At 38.0% G+C, this 19,243-nt stretch overlaps 1 protein-coding gene across 1 annotated transcript in view; it reads right to left on the minus strand.

Annotated features, from left to right (window-relative positions):
* The window catches only part of MAN1A1 (mannosidase alpha class 1A member 1), a 112,145-nt gene that overhangs the window by 59,141 nt on the left and 33,761 nt on the right, over window positions 1-19,243 (minus strand). Inside the window, exon 4 of the mRNA XM_026845829.1 lies at window positions 6,283-6,377. Within this exon, the coding sequence (XP_026701630.1) occupies window positions 6,283-6,377 (95 nt within the window). The remainder of the gene's footprint in view (window positions 1-6,282; window positions 6,378-19,243) is intronic.

Raw genomic sequence — 19,243 nt, forward strand, 5'->3', positions numbered from 1 at the left:
CCCCCCCCCCGCTAAACAGTTACATTTCTTGAACTATCTCATGGAATTTTTCTGATATTTTTACAATTAGAATTTTTGCATTGCTCAACAGCAAATCAGACACAACCACAGGTCAAAAACTGTGCTGATGTAATACTGATACCTACAAACAGAAAATCTAAATTTTAGTAACACTCTCAGACCAATTTTTTTAAATTTATGTGTGACCATGAAAGAATTATTTATAAAAACTCAAGGGGAAAAAGGAAAGCTGTTTGATTTTTTAAATGAAATATGATTTTATAATAGTTCATTTGATTCTTATTGAATATAGAGCACTAGCCATTCAATGCAGAACTGGCTACTCATTTTAGATGAGGCAAGCAATTTACTTACTGTTCTAACACGTTCTAAAACAATGAAATTGCTAATCAGACAACATTTAACATGGTGATATAAAAATGCCCCAAACATTTTTTCAAGTTTATTTTGTATCCAGTACTGACTGAAGAAATGTAAACTTGTGTATGAATCATGCAAGGAACCAGCACCTGAAATGGCAGTGCTGAAAAAACGTACCCTTTGTTGAAATCATTCTTGTCACTAGCTACTTATAAGTTAGAATTGAATTAATTTCCTCAACGCAGAAAGTTAGTTCTTTCAATTATCTGTCTAAGGTCTTCTTCAGTCAATTGAAAGAGATCAGTATCTCTAGAAGGCAAATCATTCTATGCCAAAACATATGTTTTAACACCAGACAAGTAATTTTTAGATAGATAAAGTTCAGCTAGGATTTATCTCTTTGCATTCTGCTAATACAAATCCACACTGTGATCCAAATGCCTGAAGGAAAAATGTCTGGTTTCAATTGATCTGTTTTGCTACAGGGGAAATCTCAGTGTTTAACTCAATATCCAAATCCTTTTTGTTACTATTACCACTTTAATTTATTACATCAGTGGAGGATTTGCCAAAACCACACACACAAAGCCTTTATTAAGCATGCAAACTAGACTACTTCTAGCCTTTTTTTTTTTTTTTTTTCCTTAGGAATTTTTGATTTCTTCCTCTAAAATTATGCTCAAATTAGATGGAAGGGATAAAATTAAAGATTTCATCTAAATACACAACTTCTGCATGGTCCTACGATGACAAAACTGTGAAGACAATGTAAGTTTTTCCTCTTTAAAACCCCTTTGTAAAACAGATTTTTTTTTCCAAAAGAATAAGCTTTATTTAACTCTTTAGTTTTTGATGTTGTTTTTTATTTTTTTTTTTAAATTAATTTAGACACTAGAGTTAATAGTGCAAACCAAAAAAATTAAATTAGCCATCCTGATTGAATCTCTGCAAGAAAGTGCTTGTTGAGTCACTAGGACAAGTAAAAGCATGAATCACTAATTCTGTTAAAGAATTTAATATCACACAAACTACGAGGTGCTTAGGAAAATTTTGCAAAATAAGACAACAGTCACATTTCAGGCATTTCTGACAGTGTGAGTGGGGGACTTAAGCTGTCCAAAAAGGTTTACTGAATTTACATGTTTGGATCCTTTCTTCTTTATATTTTCAAACTTTCTCAATGCATTAAGATTCCTTTACAAACTATAAAGGTATATACTCTTAAGTGCATTGATTATGATGTTTTGGAAGAAGTCCCAGAACTCAGAGAACCGTTCTGTTATATGCCAAAATATTTTCTTGGGAATACTAGAGTTTTTCTAATGAGGTAGCACACTACAGACATTTTTCAGGCCATCTATTCCTCAAGTGATTTAGGCACATGAGACCTTAAAGCTGTTTTGAATTTGGGAATCACTTTGAAACTTTAAAATATTTTCAAGCAAGTTCTGTTGTCTAAAGACCAACATTTCATACCTCAGTGGTTGGTTTATCAGCCACATTTCCTCCCAGGCAGAAGGTGCTGAGAGATAAGCTCCTTTAAACGCCCGCAACCTAAAATACTGCCAGTACTCTGAAATACCAGAGTGTGTGCCCCAGAAGAGAACACCACCTGTGCCTGTGTCACCCTGGCAGACACTGTGGCATTTTAGCATAAAATCCCTCTCCAAAGCAGCCAGGCTTTGGTCAGGCAAGCCAGACTGGTGGGGGAGAGCCACCCTGCTTGGCACTACTGTCATGGAACAGGAATCTTAGCTGGTGGTAAAACTTAAAGCATTCAAAATAAAAAATGATAGATGTATTTTTCCTTGTTAATATTTTCTTTTTCTCAAGTAATCTGAGAGAAAAAAGGTTGTTTCTGAAGCTGTGCTGTGGGTGTATCTTCTTGTTCTGAACCACGCAGTGGCTCTGAGGGCTCAGCAGCTCCAAGGAACTTTGTTCACACATTGAACGCTTTGAGGCCTGGAAAGGCTTTTGGCATAACTTCAATGTTCCGTACAAAATGTAGTGATTTAAAAAATAATAATATTTTTTTTAGAAGTCAAAAGAGGACCTTTCTTTCAAATCATGCCGATAACATGCCAATAGCATAAATATTGCAGTTTTGTCACTTCTATCCTTAGTGATCTACAAATGAGTAACTATTTTGTTCAATTTAGCAAGGCCTCTGCTATCTCACCTCACAAAATATGTAATATTGAATTCAACTGAGGTCCACTGTTAATGTATGATCAATGTTAAAGTGTAAAAGGCAGAGAATCCTGAGTTGACATCAGGCACAATAAACATTCGACATTTATGGCAAGTAAATCTTACCACTCCCTGTGGTTTGATTTTAATACAAATTAATCACATTCATTTCAAACTCCTCCTTTTTGACTTCTATTAAGCTTCCCTACTCTGACCCACTCCACCCATACCTCACAGCTTTTCTTTCTATACAGAACTCCCCCTGGTCCCTATATCCATAAATGCTTACATAATTTACATTTGTCACTGAGCCAGTGGAACAATCACAGTATCTCTCTTAGCCACCACAGTACTTGCAAACAGGCTGGACATCCAAAAAACTAATTTCCAGTTTGTTCTATTTCCAGAAATAAAAATATTATTTACCTCAGTCAAAAACTTTTTCATTAAGTGTTTTTCAAAGTTCCATACGCACTTAAAGGTTATATGATACATTGATTCTTCATAAAAAAGCCAGGCACCTTAATGCCTAACAGTATTGCTACATCATAGCACACAAGGAATAATAAATAACCTTAAAAAAAATCCAACTGGTCAACATATAGAAAGCAAAGATTTGCTTATTAGAAAGTAGTAATGATGTCTTATTGGAACTAATAGTGACTACAAAAAGATACAGGTCTGCTTTCAAAGGGAGGAAAAAGTGACATAAAGAGACAATTTCCATCCAAAAGAGAAAAAACATTGTATGGGATCTTATATTAAGAAGTTTATTCCTGACTGATCCAACAGATTAACAACAATCTGGGTTCTCTGTATTTCACAGCTGGGTGTCACCCCATAAACACAAGCCCCATACAACTTCCTTTTTAGTAATTACAGGGTAAAAATAAATAGATATATTAAAAAGGTTACTTGATCCTGCAAACATAATGCAAGATAGATATTTGTTAAGATTACTTAGCTCACTAAAAGAGGTATAATTTCATATTTTTTATGTGTATCAATCTGAGAGACATATTACAGAAATACACAAGCAATCCGTTTGCTCAGTCATAAATTATTTGATGGTTTTAGAGAGAAAGGGAAATGAAAATTTTAGCATGAATAAGCCAGATTGTCACAGCTCACTGAGAAGAAAAACGATCATGAACTAGTGGTATTTTAAGAAGCTGTTATAGTTGGTGTTTTAGAAGTACTGAGGATGTAGTATCTAAACAAAGAATTTGGGTGAGGGAGGAAAGTAAGTCAGTCAGTAAGTAAATAAAAGTGGCTTTGCCAGCTTGTGCTCCTTATCACTAAAAGAAGAATCAAAGGTATCTCTCAAGCCACAACTGCTTTATACACATTCTCCCTTTGCAGCCTCTCTTTGTACCAGTGCTTTCAGTCAGAATAGTCAACAAGTGTTATACAACACTGATTACTCAAATAAGCAAGTGAGATGTAAAAGGAACTTCAAATTTGTCAGTGTGAAAAACAGATGCTGAAGATGAACTGAAGATACAGAGCAATATCAAGAACATCAGAAATATGGAAACGCAACTGAAACAAGCTACCAATCTAATTATTTAAAATGCACTTCAGAGACAAAAGGAAATTTTACAAAAAAACACACTTGAGAATTGGTTAATAATTTTAGCTGAGGAATAGTACTGTAAACTTTTTAATATATTTGGTAATTCGGGTTCCACAAGTAAGACAGTATGTGTCCCATGGTCATTAATTCATGAAGAAAAAAGCAGATGAAGAAAAACAATGGAGAAGACAAAGAGTATAAGACTTTAGGTGGATGGATGTCTTTGGTATGTAAGGACACACTCTGACAAAAGCACATACGTATCTTTAGGCATGCAAGCAGAGAGCAAGTCTGGCTCTGATGATATAGGACAAGAAGCGAAAACAAACTACTTTGTGAAGAACATTTGCATAGTGAAACAAATATCCATCATCGGTTCATCGGTTAATCAAAAACCAGTAATTTAAAAATAACCACTGTCACCCACAATTTATTGTGAGTGTTCTCCAATTTGAAGCATAAATCAAAATAAATTCAAATAAAATACTAATCATAGATGAGGCGTATTAGATCTGTAATATGACAGCTTCAGTGGCTTAGCATTTCCTAAGCCTGGATGACAGCATATTTGTTTATGCAGAGTATTATGGAAATCATCTATTGAAGGTCAAATCTAGGCAGATGTGCAAGGATTCAGAATGAATAACCAAGAACCCAACATCTAAAGTAACTTTTTCTGCCATAGTAAAAGAAGTTATCTGGGCAGAGATCCATTTCCACTTGGGTGCCAGATACAAAATAAATCCCTTTTAACACCTTGTAGTGTCTGTGGCTGGCATTTATAGTGCATGACAACAGTTGTTTTGAGAAGCTAGGAACAAAACCATAAAGACTTACCACAGAATTTGAACTATTTGCAAAACCACTGATATATTTAGTAGATAAGCACAGATTTAGATAAGGGCTACATAGAAGACAAATTTTTAGCCTAAATACCTTAAATACGTTTACATACACTGTGTAGAATAAGGTGCTGTTTTGTTGCAGTTACAAACATATGGGAAGGTTTCATACTCACAAGTTTTTGTAAGAGCTTAAAACCAAATAACCAACAAACCTCAAGCTGTTGTGCTACTGAACTTGTGCAGAACTCATTAAAATCTGTTGAGAAGAAATCATTAGCGTGCATGTAAGCAACCAGTCAAGGTCCAAGGATCAGCACCAGGCAGCAGTTAATCAGCCCCTTCAATGATGAGAAAGTTCAGGAGGTGCTAACTCCCTCCCACTCCTGCACACAGACATGCTTTTTGCCTCCCACCCCTGTTTGAAAGGAAGGTGGAAGGTAAGCTTGTCTGAACTGACACAGCTAGGGGTTTCTGTAGGACTGGGTCTCAATGGTTTACTGGGAAGCCTGAAGCAAACACAGCCAACCAAGCAGGCACAGCATTGTATGTCTCACTCTGGGGAAAGGGTGTACCCATAAATACAGATCAAGCAGAGAACAGTGGAACGTTTATCCACAATATGAAGAAAGCTGACGTGTCCTTACGAATACACAAATATAACCCACAGGTATAACTCTCAATATCCTTCTCCAGGCAGTGCAAACAAAACATTTTCTTTACCAGCACAGTATCAATGTTAGCGGGCCTGAGGGGCAGACCAAGGAATTGCTGACATATGTCTGAAGTCAGATACTAGAGGCCAGAGTGACTTCACGAGAGCATACATCCCCTACAGCAAACACGCTAGGTTTTGGGAGAGGATGCAAAACGAGTCACTTGTAGCAGATATTACTCTCATTTTTTGATAAGCTACTGAAGAACATGCCGACACTACATTTGAGAACAGGTGAAAATAATAGTACAAAGTGGCTGTTCAGCGTAGCACATGTCCTTTTGCTCTTACCCTACTTATAACAACACTAAAAGCAATAGAGGACTTAGGTAAAGTGGTGAGGAACACACTAAGTGACAAAAAAGCTACCTTATTCTCCTTATTCTGAGGTGAATAAATGTATTTCTACATGCATTCTTAAATTTTCTAATGTAAACTGTAGAACCAAGGATCTTATGTCAACTTTTACCTAGCTGGAAAGACAAAAACTGTGCAGCAATTGTAGCAGTTCTATGGTGATGACAGTTTCAACATAACTTTTTTATATGCTCCAGTCACCAAAAAAGCAGTTGGTTTACCTCTTAATATTAAGTAATGCCCAAGGTATCCCTGTGGGAGTGTTGAAAGCAGGTAGCAATTTCTCTCCAAGCTCTACTGCCTTCTTTCGGAAAACCTGGAAATGAAGAAGAAACAAAGTTGGAAAATGCATTGTTGCTGCCACTAAATTCATTTAGATAATACTATTATTGAGTGTATGGTACAAGTCATCTCAGCACAATGAAGCATCTCTGCTTTTTTAGACTGACGTCAAAGGAACGAAGCAGCATAACCTGTTTTCCATTACACACAGTAACAGAAGAACATGCACAGCAGGATCAGACAGTGGTGATCCCCAGGTGACCTGCGTCTGGCATGACCAGCATCACGCTAGAGACATCAGCACAGCCACATCTCCTCCGGTTTGCGCAGAGCTGCTTGCGTGCTCCCCACTGTGCCTGCCAGGTACTCTGGGGTCAGGGAGAGGGCTGCTGGGTGGGCACACTGCTGGATCCAGACCCACTCGCAGGCAGCTAGCTCCCTGTCCCGAGCGACACCTCCTCCCAGAGCGGTGGGATGCAGCCACAGAAAAGCCATCTCTCCTCTTTGTCAGATTGATGAATGGTGGCTCAGCATGCTCTGGGAACACAGGCTGTGTGACTGCCGTACTGCAAATGTGCTGTATGGGCAGTCTATGGCAAAAGCACCGCTCTCACCCCTCAAAAAAAGAAAAATATGTTTTTGCAGCACCACAGTCTTTATGGACTCATCTGGTTTATACCCAGATGGTATCAATGCCACAATTAATTCAAAAATTGGAATATAATCTCACAGATACATGAAACTTAACTGATCTTTAGCACCTAAAGGGGTTTCAGCTTTCATCTTAAAAACATGAGGAAGAAAGACCTTAAATGCTTAACATATGCCCACAAGAAGGACAAACAATTTAACATCAGGAACTTTTATGACCAACCTAATAGTTACAAAGCTAGAACAAAGAGGATTTTACTCTCCTTCAACTGCCAGCCCAGCTCAGGTTACATTAACCTGACTTTCTGAGCACTGAGTGCTCTAGTAAGACAGTTTTTAATTAGAAGCAATATTGTTCCAACTTAAATATAGAAACCTATTTAGTGGCTTCAGTATGCAGATGTTCAAGGCCTATTTATTTGGAATTACACTGGGATCCTCCACAACACTGAAAGGGATTATCCCAAGTGTAACAGCCAAAATAGCAAAGTCACCTTCATCATTCTCTCTAATAATTGCTCCCTTCAATTCATTTTTTTTTTCTCTGACAAATTTATGATTAATTTTTACTTATTTATGTATTGGAAATCAACTTATACATCTGATGCATCTCATGCTGTAGTCTAGTAGAGTATAGCAAATTTTTGGAGAAGAAACAAAATGCATGTATGTTTATGGGAACACATAAATAAAGACAGTTGCTGGTCAAAACAAGGTAATGAAGAAATTTCTTTCCACACAAATAAATACAAATTACAAAATACCACTTTCTAATGGCCACTTTGAGGAAAGGAACTTATTATTGAAAGATACGTGATCAGGAGAGAATATAAAACTCTGGGATAAACACATTATGATAAAGAAGCTCCAGACTACCCCACAGTCTCTTTATATGACACAGATCTCAAAATTTCTGTGACAACAGTCCAAGATTTAGAATTACAGTACAAGATATTTTAAAGGAGGTTAAGTAATTTGAAGCTAAATTATAACTGGAGTCTGAAAACTTTTTCAGGTGGACTGCATGTGAGTGCTGGAAGAAACTTTGAGGAAGGCAGCAGGGAGAACAACTTGCTTGGAAAGCCCTTCATAATCCGCATTGTTTCTGACTTCCCAGTTTACCAATGGCATGCATTCTGTTTATAATTAGTTACGGATTTGCGATCGTCATCCAGCATATGATTCAGTCTCCCCAAAGGGTTAAAACCTTGAAGGACACTCAGAAACAGTTGGTGCAGAATTATCGCGTAGAGTTCCTTGAGAGGAGCAAGGGACAGTTAACCCCACCAGCAGCATACAAGCTTTCCCCTTGTTACACTACACAGTCACATTTTTTCACCTTGATCTGTTGAACCCAAACCTATGCTTTGCTCTTTCAGCACAAGAGAGGTCTCCTCAGCCTTTCACAGCATATGGTGCGATCAACTCCTCAGTTTACCTTAGCACCTCTGCCCCAAAACACTGAAGTATTATCAGGAGAGCAATCACTATGATCCTTCCATACAATGGGCACACACAATGACCTCAAATTTCTGTAGAAGCATCTGCTGCACAGCGTAAAACCCTATCTTTTGCCATATGTAAAGGGGGGTAGATATTTTATTTTATGGAATGTGGTTAAAGGTGCCATATGTACTTTTAAAATTTGTATTTAAGGAGGAGATCTCCCTTTCAAAGAGTATAGATATTTACTCATAGCAGTAGAGGAAGGCTCAGTACTGCTGTACCTTACAGGCTGTATTAATCCTTTATCAGATTACATGCAAGCTCAGAAAGGGGTCTGTTAACCATAACTGCTTCTGGACAAAAATGTAGCATTTTAATATCTTAATTAAATATTTGATGTAGATCAATAATGCTTTACTTACAAATATTTCTACGAATTCTGACATAGTTTTTCAATGATATTGTAGTTCTTTTTAAAATTACAACCCATTTCTTTCAAAATAAAATTCCCTACTTCATGGACATGCCAAAAAATAGACACACTCGATATGAAGCAGTAAGGAAATACTGTTCAACATATGGAAATGCAAGGAAAAAGTAATTCGCTTCTGTTAAGGACGGTGCTCTGACCACCAACATCAGAACAGACAGTGAAGACGGGCATTGTAACTTCTTTCTTGTCCAAAATGCATGTTTTCCAACGTAGAAAACAATTTCCCTAGTAGGCAACTAGGAAAAGGAACTAAGAAATGATTTTTAAACCATCACACATTTTTGGATCAAGTCGAGATGAAGATGTACTTCTTGTTTACAACAGTATTTCAACAGGTAATTAGTAATAACTAATGCATGTTAGTCATTTTCCTTCCCCTTCCGAAGTTAAAAAATTTTCAACCATGGACATTATCCAACATTATCTCTGGGGCTAATTTAACATAGTTGAACAACTGACTGCTAAATCACTATCTATTAAGTAGAACAGTATAGGCAAGAATGACAAGAATACAACACTGCATGACTGAACACAATAAATAGCAACTTCACGCAGCAAAACTATGCTCTTTCAGCAAGGGTAAAAAGGTGAAGATTAATAAAGGAACCACTTTATTTTTCAATTTGCAGCTTTAGCAGTTAAAAAAAAAATAATATGAAAAGTGAGTGTTGTAATTATTGCACACCTTCAACAACATTCATTGTATTTTTCTTCTGCAGAAACTTCTAATATTGGACAAGAAATAAATATTGTACAGGGTAAAATATTTTTTTTGGATAATAAAAGTAAATAAACAATAGAGACTTCTCCTTAATATCTCTATTGCTGACATGAATTTCAACTTTTTGCCAAGCCCTAATCTCTCCCCGCTATCTCTCAAGTAAAATACTTTTTTGGTAAGCAAAAATTATGACAACCTTTACTGAGATGCACCGAGTAAAGGCAGAAATGACAGAACACAAAACTGAGAGCCACTATATGTAATAAAGGAAAAGATCTACAGTAAAATTTCCCATCCCAGCGGCTATCTTGAGAGGTGTGAGGATTTTTCCTGGCCTCTCCTCATGGCTGCTCAGTCAGCAGTAAGGAAGACTTACTTACACAAGATACTCCAACTGGATTAGACCTGGCAGAAGCTGTCACAGTCCCACGCCTGCACCCATCCTTCACTCCACACTTTGTTCCCATGGTTTAAATATTTACCTACAAGTCTAAAGGTCTACAAGCCACTCCCAGGACCTCCATGACTCGCTCCACAGCTCCATCATATCTAGATTGCATGCTTTTTATGGAGGAGGGATTGTGGAGTTATTTACCTGACATGTCAGCTGTCCTGTCATCAGGTGATGCAATGAATAAGCTACACTGCCATCAATCCTTTCTTGTAAATTGAGGATTCAGAGGAAAGTATTGTGGTTACCTTTAAAAAAGCAAGTAAACCACTAAAAATTGCACTGACATTTAACTCTGCTAGATACTATACTACAACAAAGAAAATTATTCTAAGTGACGCACTGTGATTCAGAAAAGAAAATGATAATTGAAACCAGTCAGAAATACATGATCAGTGTGTCACCACAAAGTTAGGTAGGGTACTAAATGCTTCCTCAAGCATTTGTCTCTAACCTATTTTTTGCCAGAAGACAAATTTTGGATGTGAGATAATCCTTTTTAAGTTCAACATATTATTAACATTTTTTCAAAGGTTTATGTAAGATCTCTAACAAACTTGTATGATGTTGATTCTCACTGTGTGATGAAGGTCCTCTGTAAGAAGGACTGCTCTGTGGAATAAGTACACAGACTCCTTCACACTCTGCAGTCCTACTCATAATTAAAATTATCACTAAAGCAAATTAGATACTTACTGTAGTCATATAATAGCTTATAGAGTAAAGAGTTACTGCATTTTCTACTGAGATCTGTTTATATTAGTAGGCTGTAAACTGTTAGTTAAAATAAACAGCGCTCAGTAAACCAGCACCTTTATTGTCCTTTGAGTTAAGCAATCTCAAGTGCCTTACAAACACAAAAGTCACTCCAAACCATCACCATTACTTAAAGCCAGCAATTTTTTGAACAACATTTGAGTAAGCAGTAATAGGCAAACAAGAAATCCACCTCACTGCTGCACACAGTCGGCTGTCCTGTTACTGTTTGTTCTTTCCACAGGCAACACACATACACAGCCAGGAAACAAAACATTATTTTCTCACTCCATTAGATGTTCTTAATTATTTTTTAAATACATATAAATATTTTGGGTCTTCATAAGAGACAAAAAACTGCTCTGGGAACTTCCCCTACCACACAACTCCTACACAAGTTGCTAGGAGTTATGCTTTTACACAACACCGTACCAATGCACATTGTGATCTCCAATGACAAAAGTCATCCTCTTCCTCAGGAACTATAACCTGCATCTTTCATTCTAGCAGGACATTTACATATATGGTACTTCCATCAGCCATTTTCCTACAGTAATTGTTTTTCTAATAAAAATTTCGTTATTTCTCTTAAATGTGATCTTAATTCAGTGAGGCACTCTTGCTTAGAAAAGCAGTTTGGGTATGGGATTTTTTTGGTTCTGCTTACTTTGTGCCACTGATGCAAATATAGAGGATTTGGATGTCAATTAGGACACAGAGACAAACTTTGGATGAAAAAGAAGTTGTGAGTTTAATGAACCAAGTTTTCCAAATACCCACTTAATTTAAAGCAGTTACTTGCATTCTCTGCACAACCCTGTGGCATGCAAATATCAAAAGTGTGCTTTGTGATGATTTTTTTAATGGCTTTAGAGAAGAAGCCCTTTTCCTTTAAGAGATTGTTAAAAGAGGTCATACATCCAGAATTGCATTGCTTATGTTAGAAGACCCAATCCCACAATCAATCAGACTGTACAGACTCGTTGTGTCCATTATCAAATCTTACTAGGGGAAACAGTGTTCCCGCGAAGAAATAAGGATCTGCCTGCAAAGATGTAACCGCAGGGCTAAGACCAGAGCTGTCATCTGGTGAGCACTGGCTTTCATTATAGTGCAAGAATGTTATCTCCTCTGAATAAACAAAAACGTTTCCTCTGGCTGGAATGACAAACCCCTTTGAAAATGTTACATTACCTCATTATAGATTTAATTGATGTTGCTAATCAGGAAGAAAACAAAAAAATCTTAGAATTGAGTATGAGGTACATCTAATTACAAAAGAGCTTAACATGGTACAATATCATAAATTAAAGAAGAGACAGAATTCTACCTTAAAAGGTCCTCCATACAAGGGAGACCAGAAGTTAAATTTTAACACCACAGGAAACCATCCTTTTTGTTTTTTTTCTCAATTGACAAAGACATTTTCTCCACATTTCTAACTCTGTCAAATTAAGTATTTTTCATTTTTGTTTTGTATTTACAGATAGAAACTGACAAGCCAAGTAAGATTTATTGCTTTCTTTCCTGTACCTGACTGCCTTTCCCAGTAGGGTAAGGAATGAATATTTCAGTGCAAAAGCAGGAAATGAGAGCAGAAAAATGAACAGGGACAGGCCGCTTTGCTGCTCTTCAGAACACTGAATCGAAATCCTTTCCTTCAGTGTAACAAATGTTGGTTTAAGGTTAAAGCAATCTGCTAACAAAAGAGTTCTTCTCTTTGAAGAACTTGTTCCAATACCTTCTTCTCTGAAAGACAATCCAGGATTTTTGCTATCATTGCATTTGTTTTATTTTTACAATGAAAAATTAGAAATGCTACAAAAATTGTGGCACTCCATGCAAAATACCAGAATACTTGAAATACAGTGTTAGCTGAATTCTTCTACTATCTCTAATACCGAGTGACACAACACTTCAGTGTCATATTATTTGAAACCATTTTCTGTAACATATTTTCAGTGTTTATGACACCTGGATAAGTAACACAGCTGCTGGCATTAATTCAGCAGCAATTACTGCTTTTATAGTTACTGTCACCTTGACACTAGCAGGTGGTTTTGAGTTTAATTTCATTCAGTCCTCACTGGTGGCTGAGCCAAGTCAGTTATGAATTATCTGTTCTACAAGGTAAGGAGACAGTTAATAACATTGCTGGAAATAAGCACTGTAAAGAGCCACATCGGTGAGGTAACCAGTACTAACAGAAGGAGCCAGACTTCATTTAGGACCTTCATAGCTGTAGTTGTATTTATTGTAAACCCAGATCCAGAAGTGTCAAAAGCATATTTTGAGCATTTACCCCAGTAAACCGTCTGGGTTCAAGACCAACTTGCTAGCTCTGGGCCAGCCCTGGTCCTGCTGGGCCTAGGCGGAGGACACATGAAATGCGACACCAACGCATCAGTCCCACCTCCAGCCCAGGGCTGCACTCAACCTCATGTTTTCCTATCAGGTTACAAAAGAAGACAGTGCATTAAAAATGAGTGGCTCCACTTGAGGCTGCACCTACAGTGGTCCAAGACAAGCTGGAGCTGATCAGCAGGACTGCACATGCTGACACCAGAGTCAGCATCATACTCTCGAGTTCTGGGAAGGCTTTCCAGTTTGCAAGCATAGTGTCAGACCCAAAGCACCTTTGCCCTGCTGTGCCACTTTGCTCAGAGCTAATAAGCCTCCCCTCAGTCCCCAAGGCCAGAGGGTCACTGATGGCCCAGCAGAGCAGGCACGGCTCTCCTGAGGTTGCACCAACCTGGAGCTCAGAGGCTTGGTTGGATGCAAAAAGTTTCCCTACAGAGGCAAGGGGATGCTTCTGCACTAGATACCCCAAAGCATCCCACACTGCCTGTGCTGCCCGAGCCAAACCCAGCAGCGGGGCCATCCCAGGCACAGCCAGACCCGGTCAGAGAAGAGCTGACTATGTATGCACTGGAAATCTAAACTGGCACCAAGTCTGTAAAAGCATCATGAAGGAAACAAATGGTGCTTTAGCGCCTTTACAAAGCATGGCTTGACACACCATCACACGAGAATACTGACCAGACAGAGCACCATTTTATTTTATTGAGAATTTAAGTCACCCCCTCCCTGGAGATTAGCAAAATGCAACCGGACAGGTTTCTATCCCATCGGGATGCCGGCAGAGGGAGCACAAGTGAAGCTGTTACTCAGCACAGTGCAGGGCATCTTGGGGTTAGATGTCAGAAATCCCAGGAAAAGGGCTAAATTTAAAACAACTTAGTTTGGTAAATAATCTCAGATGCTCCCCTCTCATTAAAATTCTCAAAGCAGCACTAGTTTTCATAGAAATGTCTCCCCCACATATATAAACAATATCACAGCTGTATAAAGCAGGAGGAATGTTTAATTTAAAAATACGTCAGTCTGCAGCCATTCCCACAGTCCTGCTCAGCATCTACCGTCACACAGTGCTGGGCTGGAATGTGTTAAAAGGCAAATGGTTTTCAGTGGAGAAAGCCTGGAAAATACAGATCCTCTAGTAAACGGGGACCTTTTATCCCAATCTAAGGCTGAAACAGCCACAGGGTAGTATTTATAATAAGATCTTCAGTACGGGGATCCAAAGCTTGTATTTTATTTAACACATCTGTGAGAGCAGCAGGCATCAGAGTGCTCAAACCCTGCAAAAACTCTAGGCACCCAAGACGACGTGGCAATTCAGGAAGGTGCACAGAAGATCCCAGCTTCTGAAAATCATGATTGTAGAAGTATGCAAATCTTACTGGAGGCAGCTTGTAACAACTCTATCTCACCTGCAAACTGCTGGAGCAGTCCATGTCTTTTTCACAACATGAGGAAATATCAAAAATGGGTAAGCTTTTAGAGCTGTACTGTGCTTTCCAGAATACTCCAGTAGGCTGGTCACCAGCTTGTAGAAGTAAATCTACTTTAAAAAGATGTTTATTGCAAAAATTAGATTACATTTTTGGGAAAAGAAAAAAAATCTCTTCTTCTATTCAATTAGCCTTTTTTGTTATGGTTTCACAGATGGCAAGAAAATTAATTTTCTTTTTTAGCTGATTATTGTACCAAAGAAGACACACAGTACCATGAAGAGTTGTGCCCCCCCCGAAAAGACTGTAGAAAATTTAATCAAATGGAAGTAACTGGATTAGTGAGAGATTTCTAGATTCAATCCAAATGTACATAGCAACAAGCACAAACCCCTCAAGTTATCAGCAGTAGCTAACACATATAATTACTTCAGTTGTTTTTTAACTAAAGAATTTCTAAGTAGATATATTGTGTTCCAAAAACCTTATTTTGTGATAAATGGTACAAACTAACATAAAGAAGGTGAGACATAAAACAAAGAAATAGTAATGTACAGTAACTTACATGCATCTGACTTGCACTTTAAAATTGGAAGGAATTGCTAAATAACCGCAGAATTAAAAAATCATAAGGGAAGAGTTTGTTCCAGTTATATTTAGTTATTTCCTTTTGTGCTATTCATGTGTATATAAGATTGCTTACGTGGACATAAACTCCAAGAACTATTTAACAGGAAGAACTTTGAGACCACAAGAGAAAAAGTAACTGCTAATATATCTACTAATGTCAAGAAAGCATTAATTTTTTTAAAGCTTATGTATACTTGTGCAATTAAAAGCTTAGCTACAACCCATTAGTACCTGGAAAGCTCATGAACTGACCGTTTAATAATATCTCTGTTGTAATAATTCAAGAAAAGGTGGTGACTAATGTAGTAAACAAATTTTAACGATTGCCTGTAGTAAAAGGAATCTGTTGGCTGTAAAAGCCTTTGAGAATTCTAGAACAGGCTATTAACCCACTGGATATGTATTAACACTATGGTATGTTCTGCTCTGAACAACATGCAGAACTGTAAGAGGCACCATACAACTGCAAAACTGAAAAATGAACAGACACTGTGACTAAAAAACTCCTTCCCAAGATGCCTACACCCCCAACCAACAAACCCCCTCAAACGTGGGGAAGTCCAACATTAAAATGCTTGGATGATGTGGAGAGACACTGTCAGCACTAGAAGCAACTTGCAGACTAACAACAGGCAAGGATGTCAAAACCACAAAATATGTCACATATTTAGCACTTAGGTCTTCTACAGTTAAGGAAGATGATACATGTATTTGAAAATATATTGGATGTAAGTAAACATGAATGGAATTAAAAATACAGCATATACAATAGAAACTCATTATATTGTGAAGCGATACAGAAAACATTTGCATGTCATCTTAGAGGTTTGTGGTTTTCCTGATTAAGGAAACAGCTGCCTTAGTAAAATTACTCATATCCACCAGTAATGAAGAGTATCTTTTAGCACAATTCCTCTGTTAAGCCACAAGCATCTGCTTCCTAATTTTCTTTTTATTTAGACTTGTGTACCCAGCCCAAGTGCTGTAACAACAAATTTAAATAGTGGCTGCATTCTACATCTTGCAAGCTATCATATCTAAACAAAGAGTAGCACTTTGCATATGAAACTCTCCTTTCAAGCAGGTGACTGTTGAGAGGTGATTTGCAACACCATCTGTGTGAGAGTAGGGGGTGGGGTGGAGGAGTCTAATAAACTTTGCGTGGTGAATCAATAATTACATCCTTAATGTAGCATAAAGTGCTAACAGAAGATTCATTCCTGGCTTTGTAAATTCGACTGTATCTTTTAATTCTAAGACCATTAAGTGATTAGAGTGATGCCTTCACTGTAAAGGATGCTCCTAGATCACGGTGGCAGGTACAGAAAAGGCTAAAATCACTCTGTGTACCTAAAGGATATTCTATGTGCTTTTTAATGTTAACGGCAAATGGAGAGCTGTTTGTTTCAGCCAGTGCTACATGATATTTGTAAGTTTGTTCCAGCTGTTAATGGAAAGAATTTCAAATGATGTTTATCAAATATACAAGTATAACAACATGAACAGGGTATCAAGTATACCTACCTTAATTGTTCTGCTCTTTTTTTCTTTTTTAACTTCATTTGCTCACTTTAATATTTTACACCAACGTCAGAATAATAGCTTAATGAAGTGACTCCCAAGACTTGGAATCAAAAGGGTCCTAGGACGAAAGGGTCCAAGGCACAGGATCTCCCATATTCTGCAATCTTTCTTGAACCAACCACTAGCAAATGGGATATCTGCAGAGCAAACCCAGTCAGCTCTCCAGACTACTCTGTTTTTTTCCTCGGGTTCCCCTCTAAAGGGCAGTCTCCCTGAATCACCACACAGTCTCAATCTGACACCATTGCAGGTATTTTAAGTCACGTATTTATATCACTCAGAGGCCAGTCCTCAAATGGTAAAAATTTATACTGAATGTCCTCAGACCAGGTAGCACAGCATAGCTCTTCTTCAGGTAGCTCAGGGTTTGTTTCTTCTGGAAAGAGTTACTCCTGTTGCTGTAGAGCAATTGTTGTGGGTCTGCAGTGGTAGTACTGTGGCCCTAAGAAAGGAAAGTTTAGCTTTTCCCTGATGCTTTCAAACGAAGTGCTCAAGATAGCCAAGGGGCTATGTTTTCATGAAGCTGTGAGCAAAAGTTCACAGAATCACAGAACGGTTGAGGTCAGGAGGGGCATCTGTAGGCCATCTGGTCCAACACCCCTGCTCAAGCAGGGCCACCTAGAGCCCAGGACCATGTTCAGACAGCTTTTGAAGCTGTCTCCATCTCCATGGGCAGAGACTCCACAATTTCTCTAGGCAACCTGTGCCAGTGCTCAGTCACCCTCACAATAAAATCATGTTTCCTGAAGTTTAGAGAGAACCACCCATGTTTCAGTTTCTGCTGAAATTATATATAAATGTTATACATATATTGTGACACAGCATTAGAGCATGTACAGGGCAGTGTCACAGTATAATTCTAAGTGACTTTTCTACAAGCTATAACTTAGTAGACATTGGAACAAACTATTTCTCAACATGTCTCCTCTTGTAAGGTAGTAGTGGCTTGCCTTAAAAAGAAGTAAATAGTAAACTAATAAGAACGACTAATAACCAGCAAACTCATGCAATGCAGGTGACAAAAGGATTATGGTGAGGAACTTTCCTGGCTTTGGCTAGAACAAAGTTAATTTTCTTCTTAGTAGCTGGTATAGTGCTATGTTTTGGATTTAGGATGAGAATAATGTTGATAACACACTGATGTTTTAGTTGTTGCTAAGCAGTGTTTATACTAAGTCAAGGACATTTCAGCTTCTCATGCCCTGCCAGTGGAGTCTGGGGGTGCACAAGAAGCTGGGGGAAGACACAGCAAGGACAGCTGACCCAAACGAACCAAAGAAATATTCCATACCATATGATGTCATGCCTAGAACATCAACTGGGGGGAGCTGGCTGGGGGACACTGTGGCTCAGGGACTGGCGGGGCACTGGTCAGCAGGTGGTGAGCAGATGTATTGTGCATCACTTGTTTTGTATATTCTATTATTATCCCTTCCTTTTCTGTCCTATTAAACTGTCTTTATCTCAACCCATGAGTTTTTGGGAGGTTTTTTTCCCCAATTCTCTCCCCCATCCCACTGCAGGGCAGGGGCTGGGGGGGGTGGGGTGGTGGGGGTAGTGAGCAAGCTGCTGTGTGGTGCTTAATTGCTAGCTGGGGTTAAATCACAACAGGAACAAAGTGGGATGAGAATACAAACTGACAAGTTTGAATACCAAAGTTTTAAAAACAAGTCATGATGTTGAACACAGAATTACAGAGTTCCAGGCTCTACACAGTCTTCATTAAGCACAAAAAGCTTAAGGAGTCTCATTTGCATTAAAGTTTACTCTAAAGTCTTTTACCAGAGATCCTCTGTTCCTCTCCACGCATGGGCAACTCCACTGGCCATTAATTTGATGTGTTCATGGATACAAAAAGAATAAATTACAAACTACTCCTTTAGAGTGTTTCTTCTATTCTTTAAGCATATATCAGATATAATGAATATTTGCTGAAAATTAATGTTGTATATTAAGGCTGTCCCATGTTTAAAGAGTAAAGCACTCTTTTAACCTTTATACTAGGATTGAAGCTGACACAGGAATTTCCAGATTTTGTGATCTCAGACACTGCAAACATCATAAATATCTTAAAAAGCAGAATGATCACAAGTACAAAGACAGTGCCAACTGTCACTCTGTAAGATTTACAGCATGGATCACTTAGGAACAAGCCATTTGATCATAAAACTCTTCATTGATCTTTATCTGCCACCAGCAGCCACAAACTACTTCTGTTTCACTGTTATATATGCAGAAAAGTAACCAAGAGTTTTACCTGTTCCAGTCCTAATGTTTCAGTGGTTTCTCAGATTACAAGTAAATGTTGATAATTGTCACAACCACTAACATAATTGAAACTACTTCCTTCATTTGTTTTGGTAAATTCCATTAA

Source organism: Athene cunicularia, assembly GCF_003259725.1.
Source record: "Athene cunicularia isolate RWA chromosome 3 unlocalized genomic scaffold, athCun1 chr3_part1, whole genome shotgun sequence".
Taxonomy (NCBI): domain Eukaryota; kingdom Metazoa; phylum Chordata; class Aves; order Strigiformes; family Strigidae; genus Athene; species Athene cunicularia.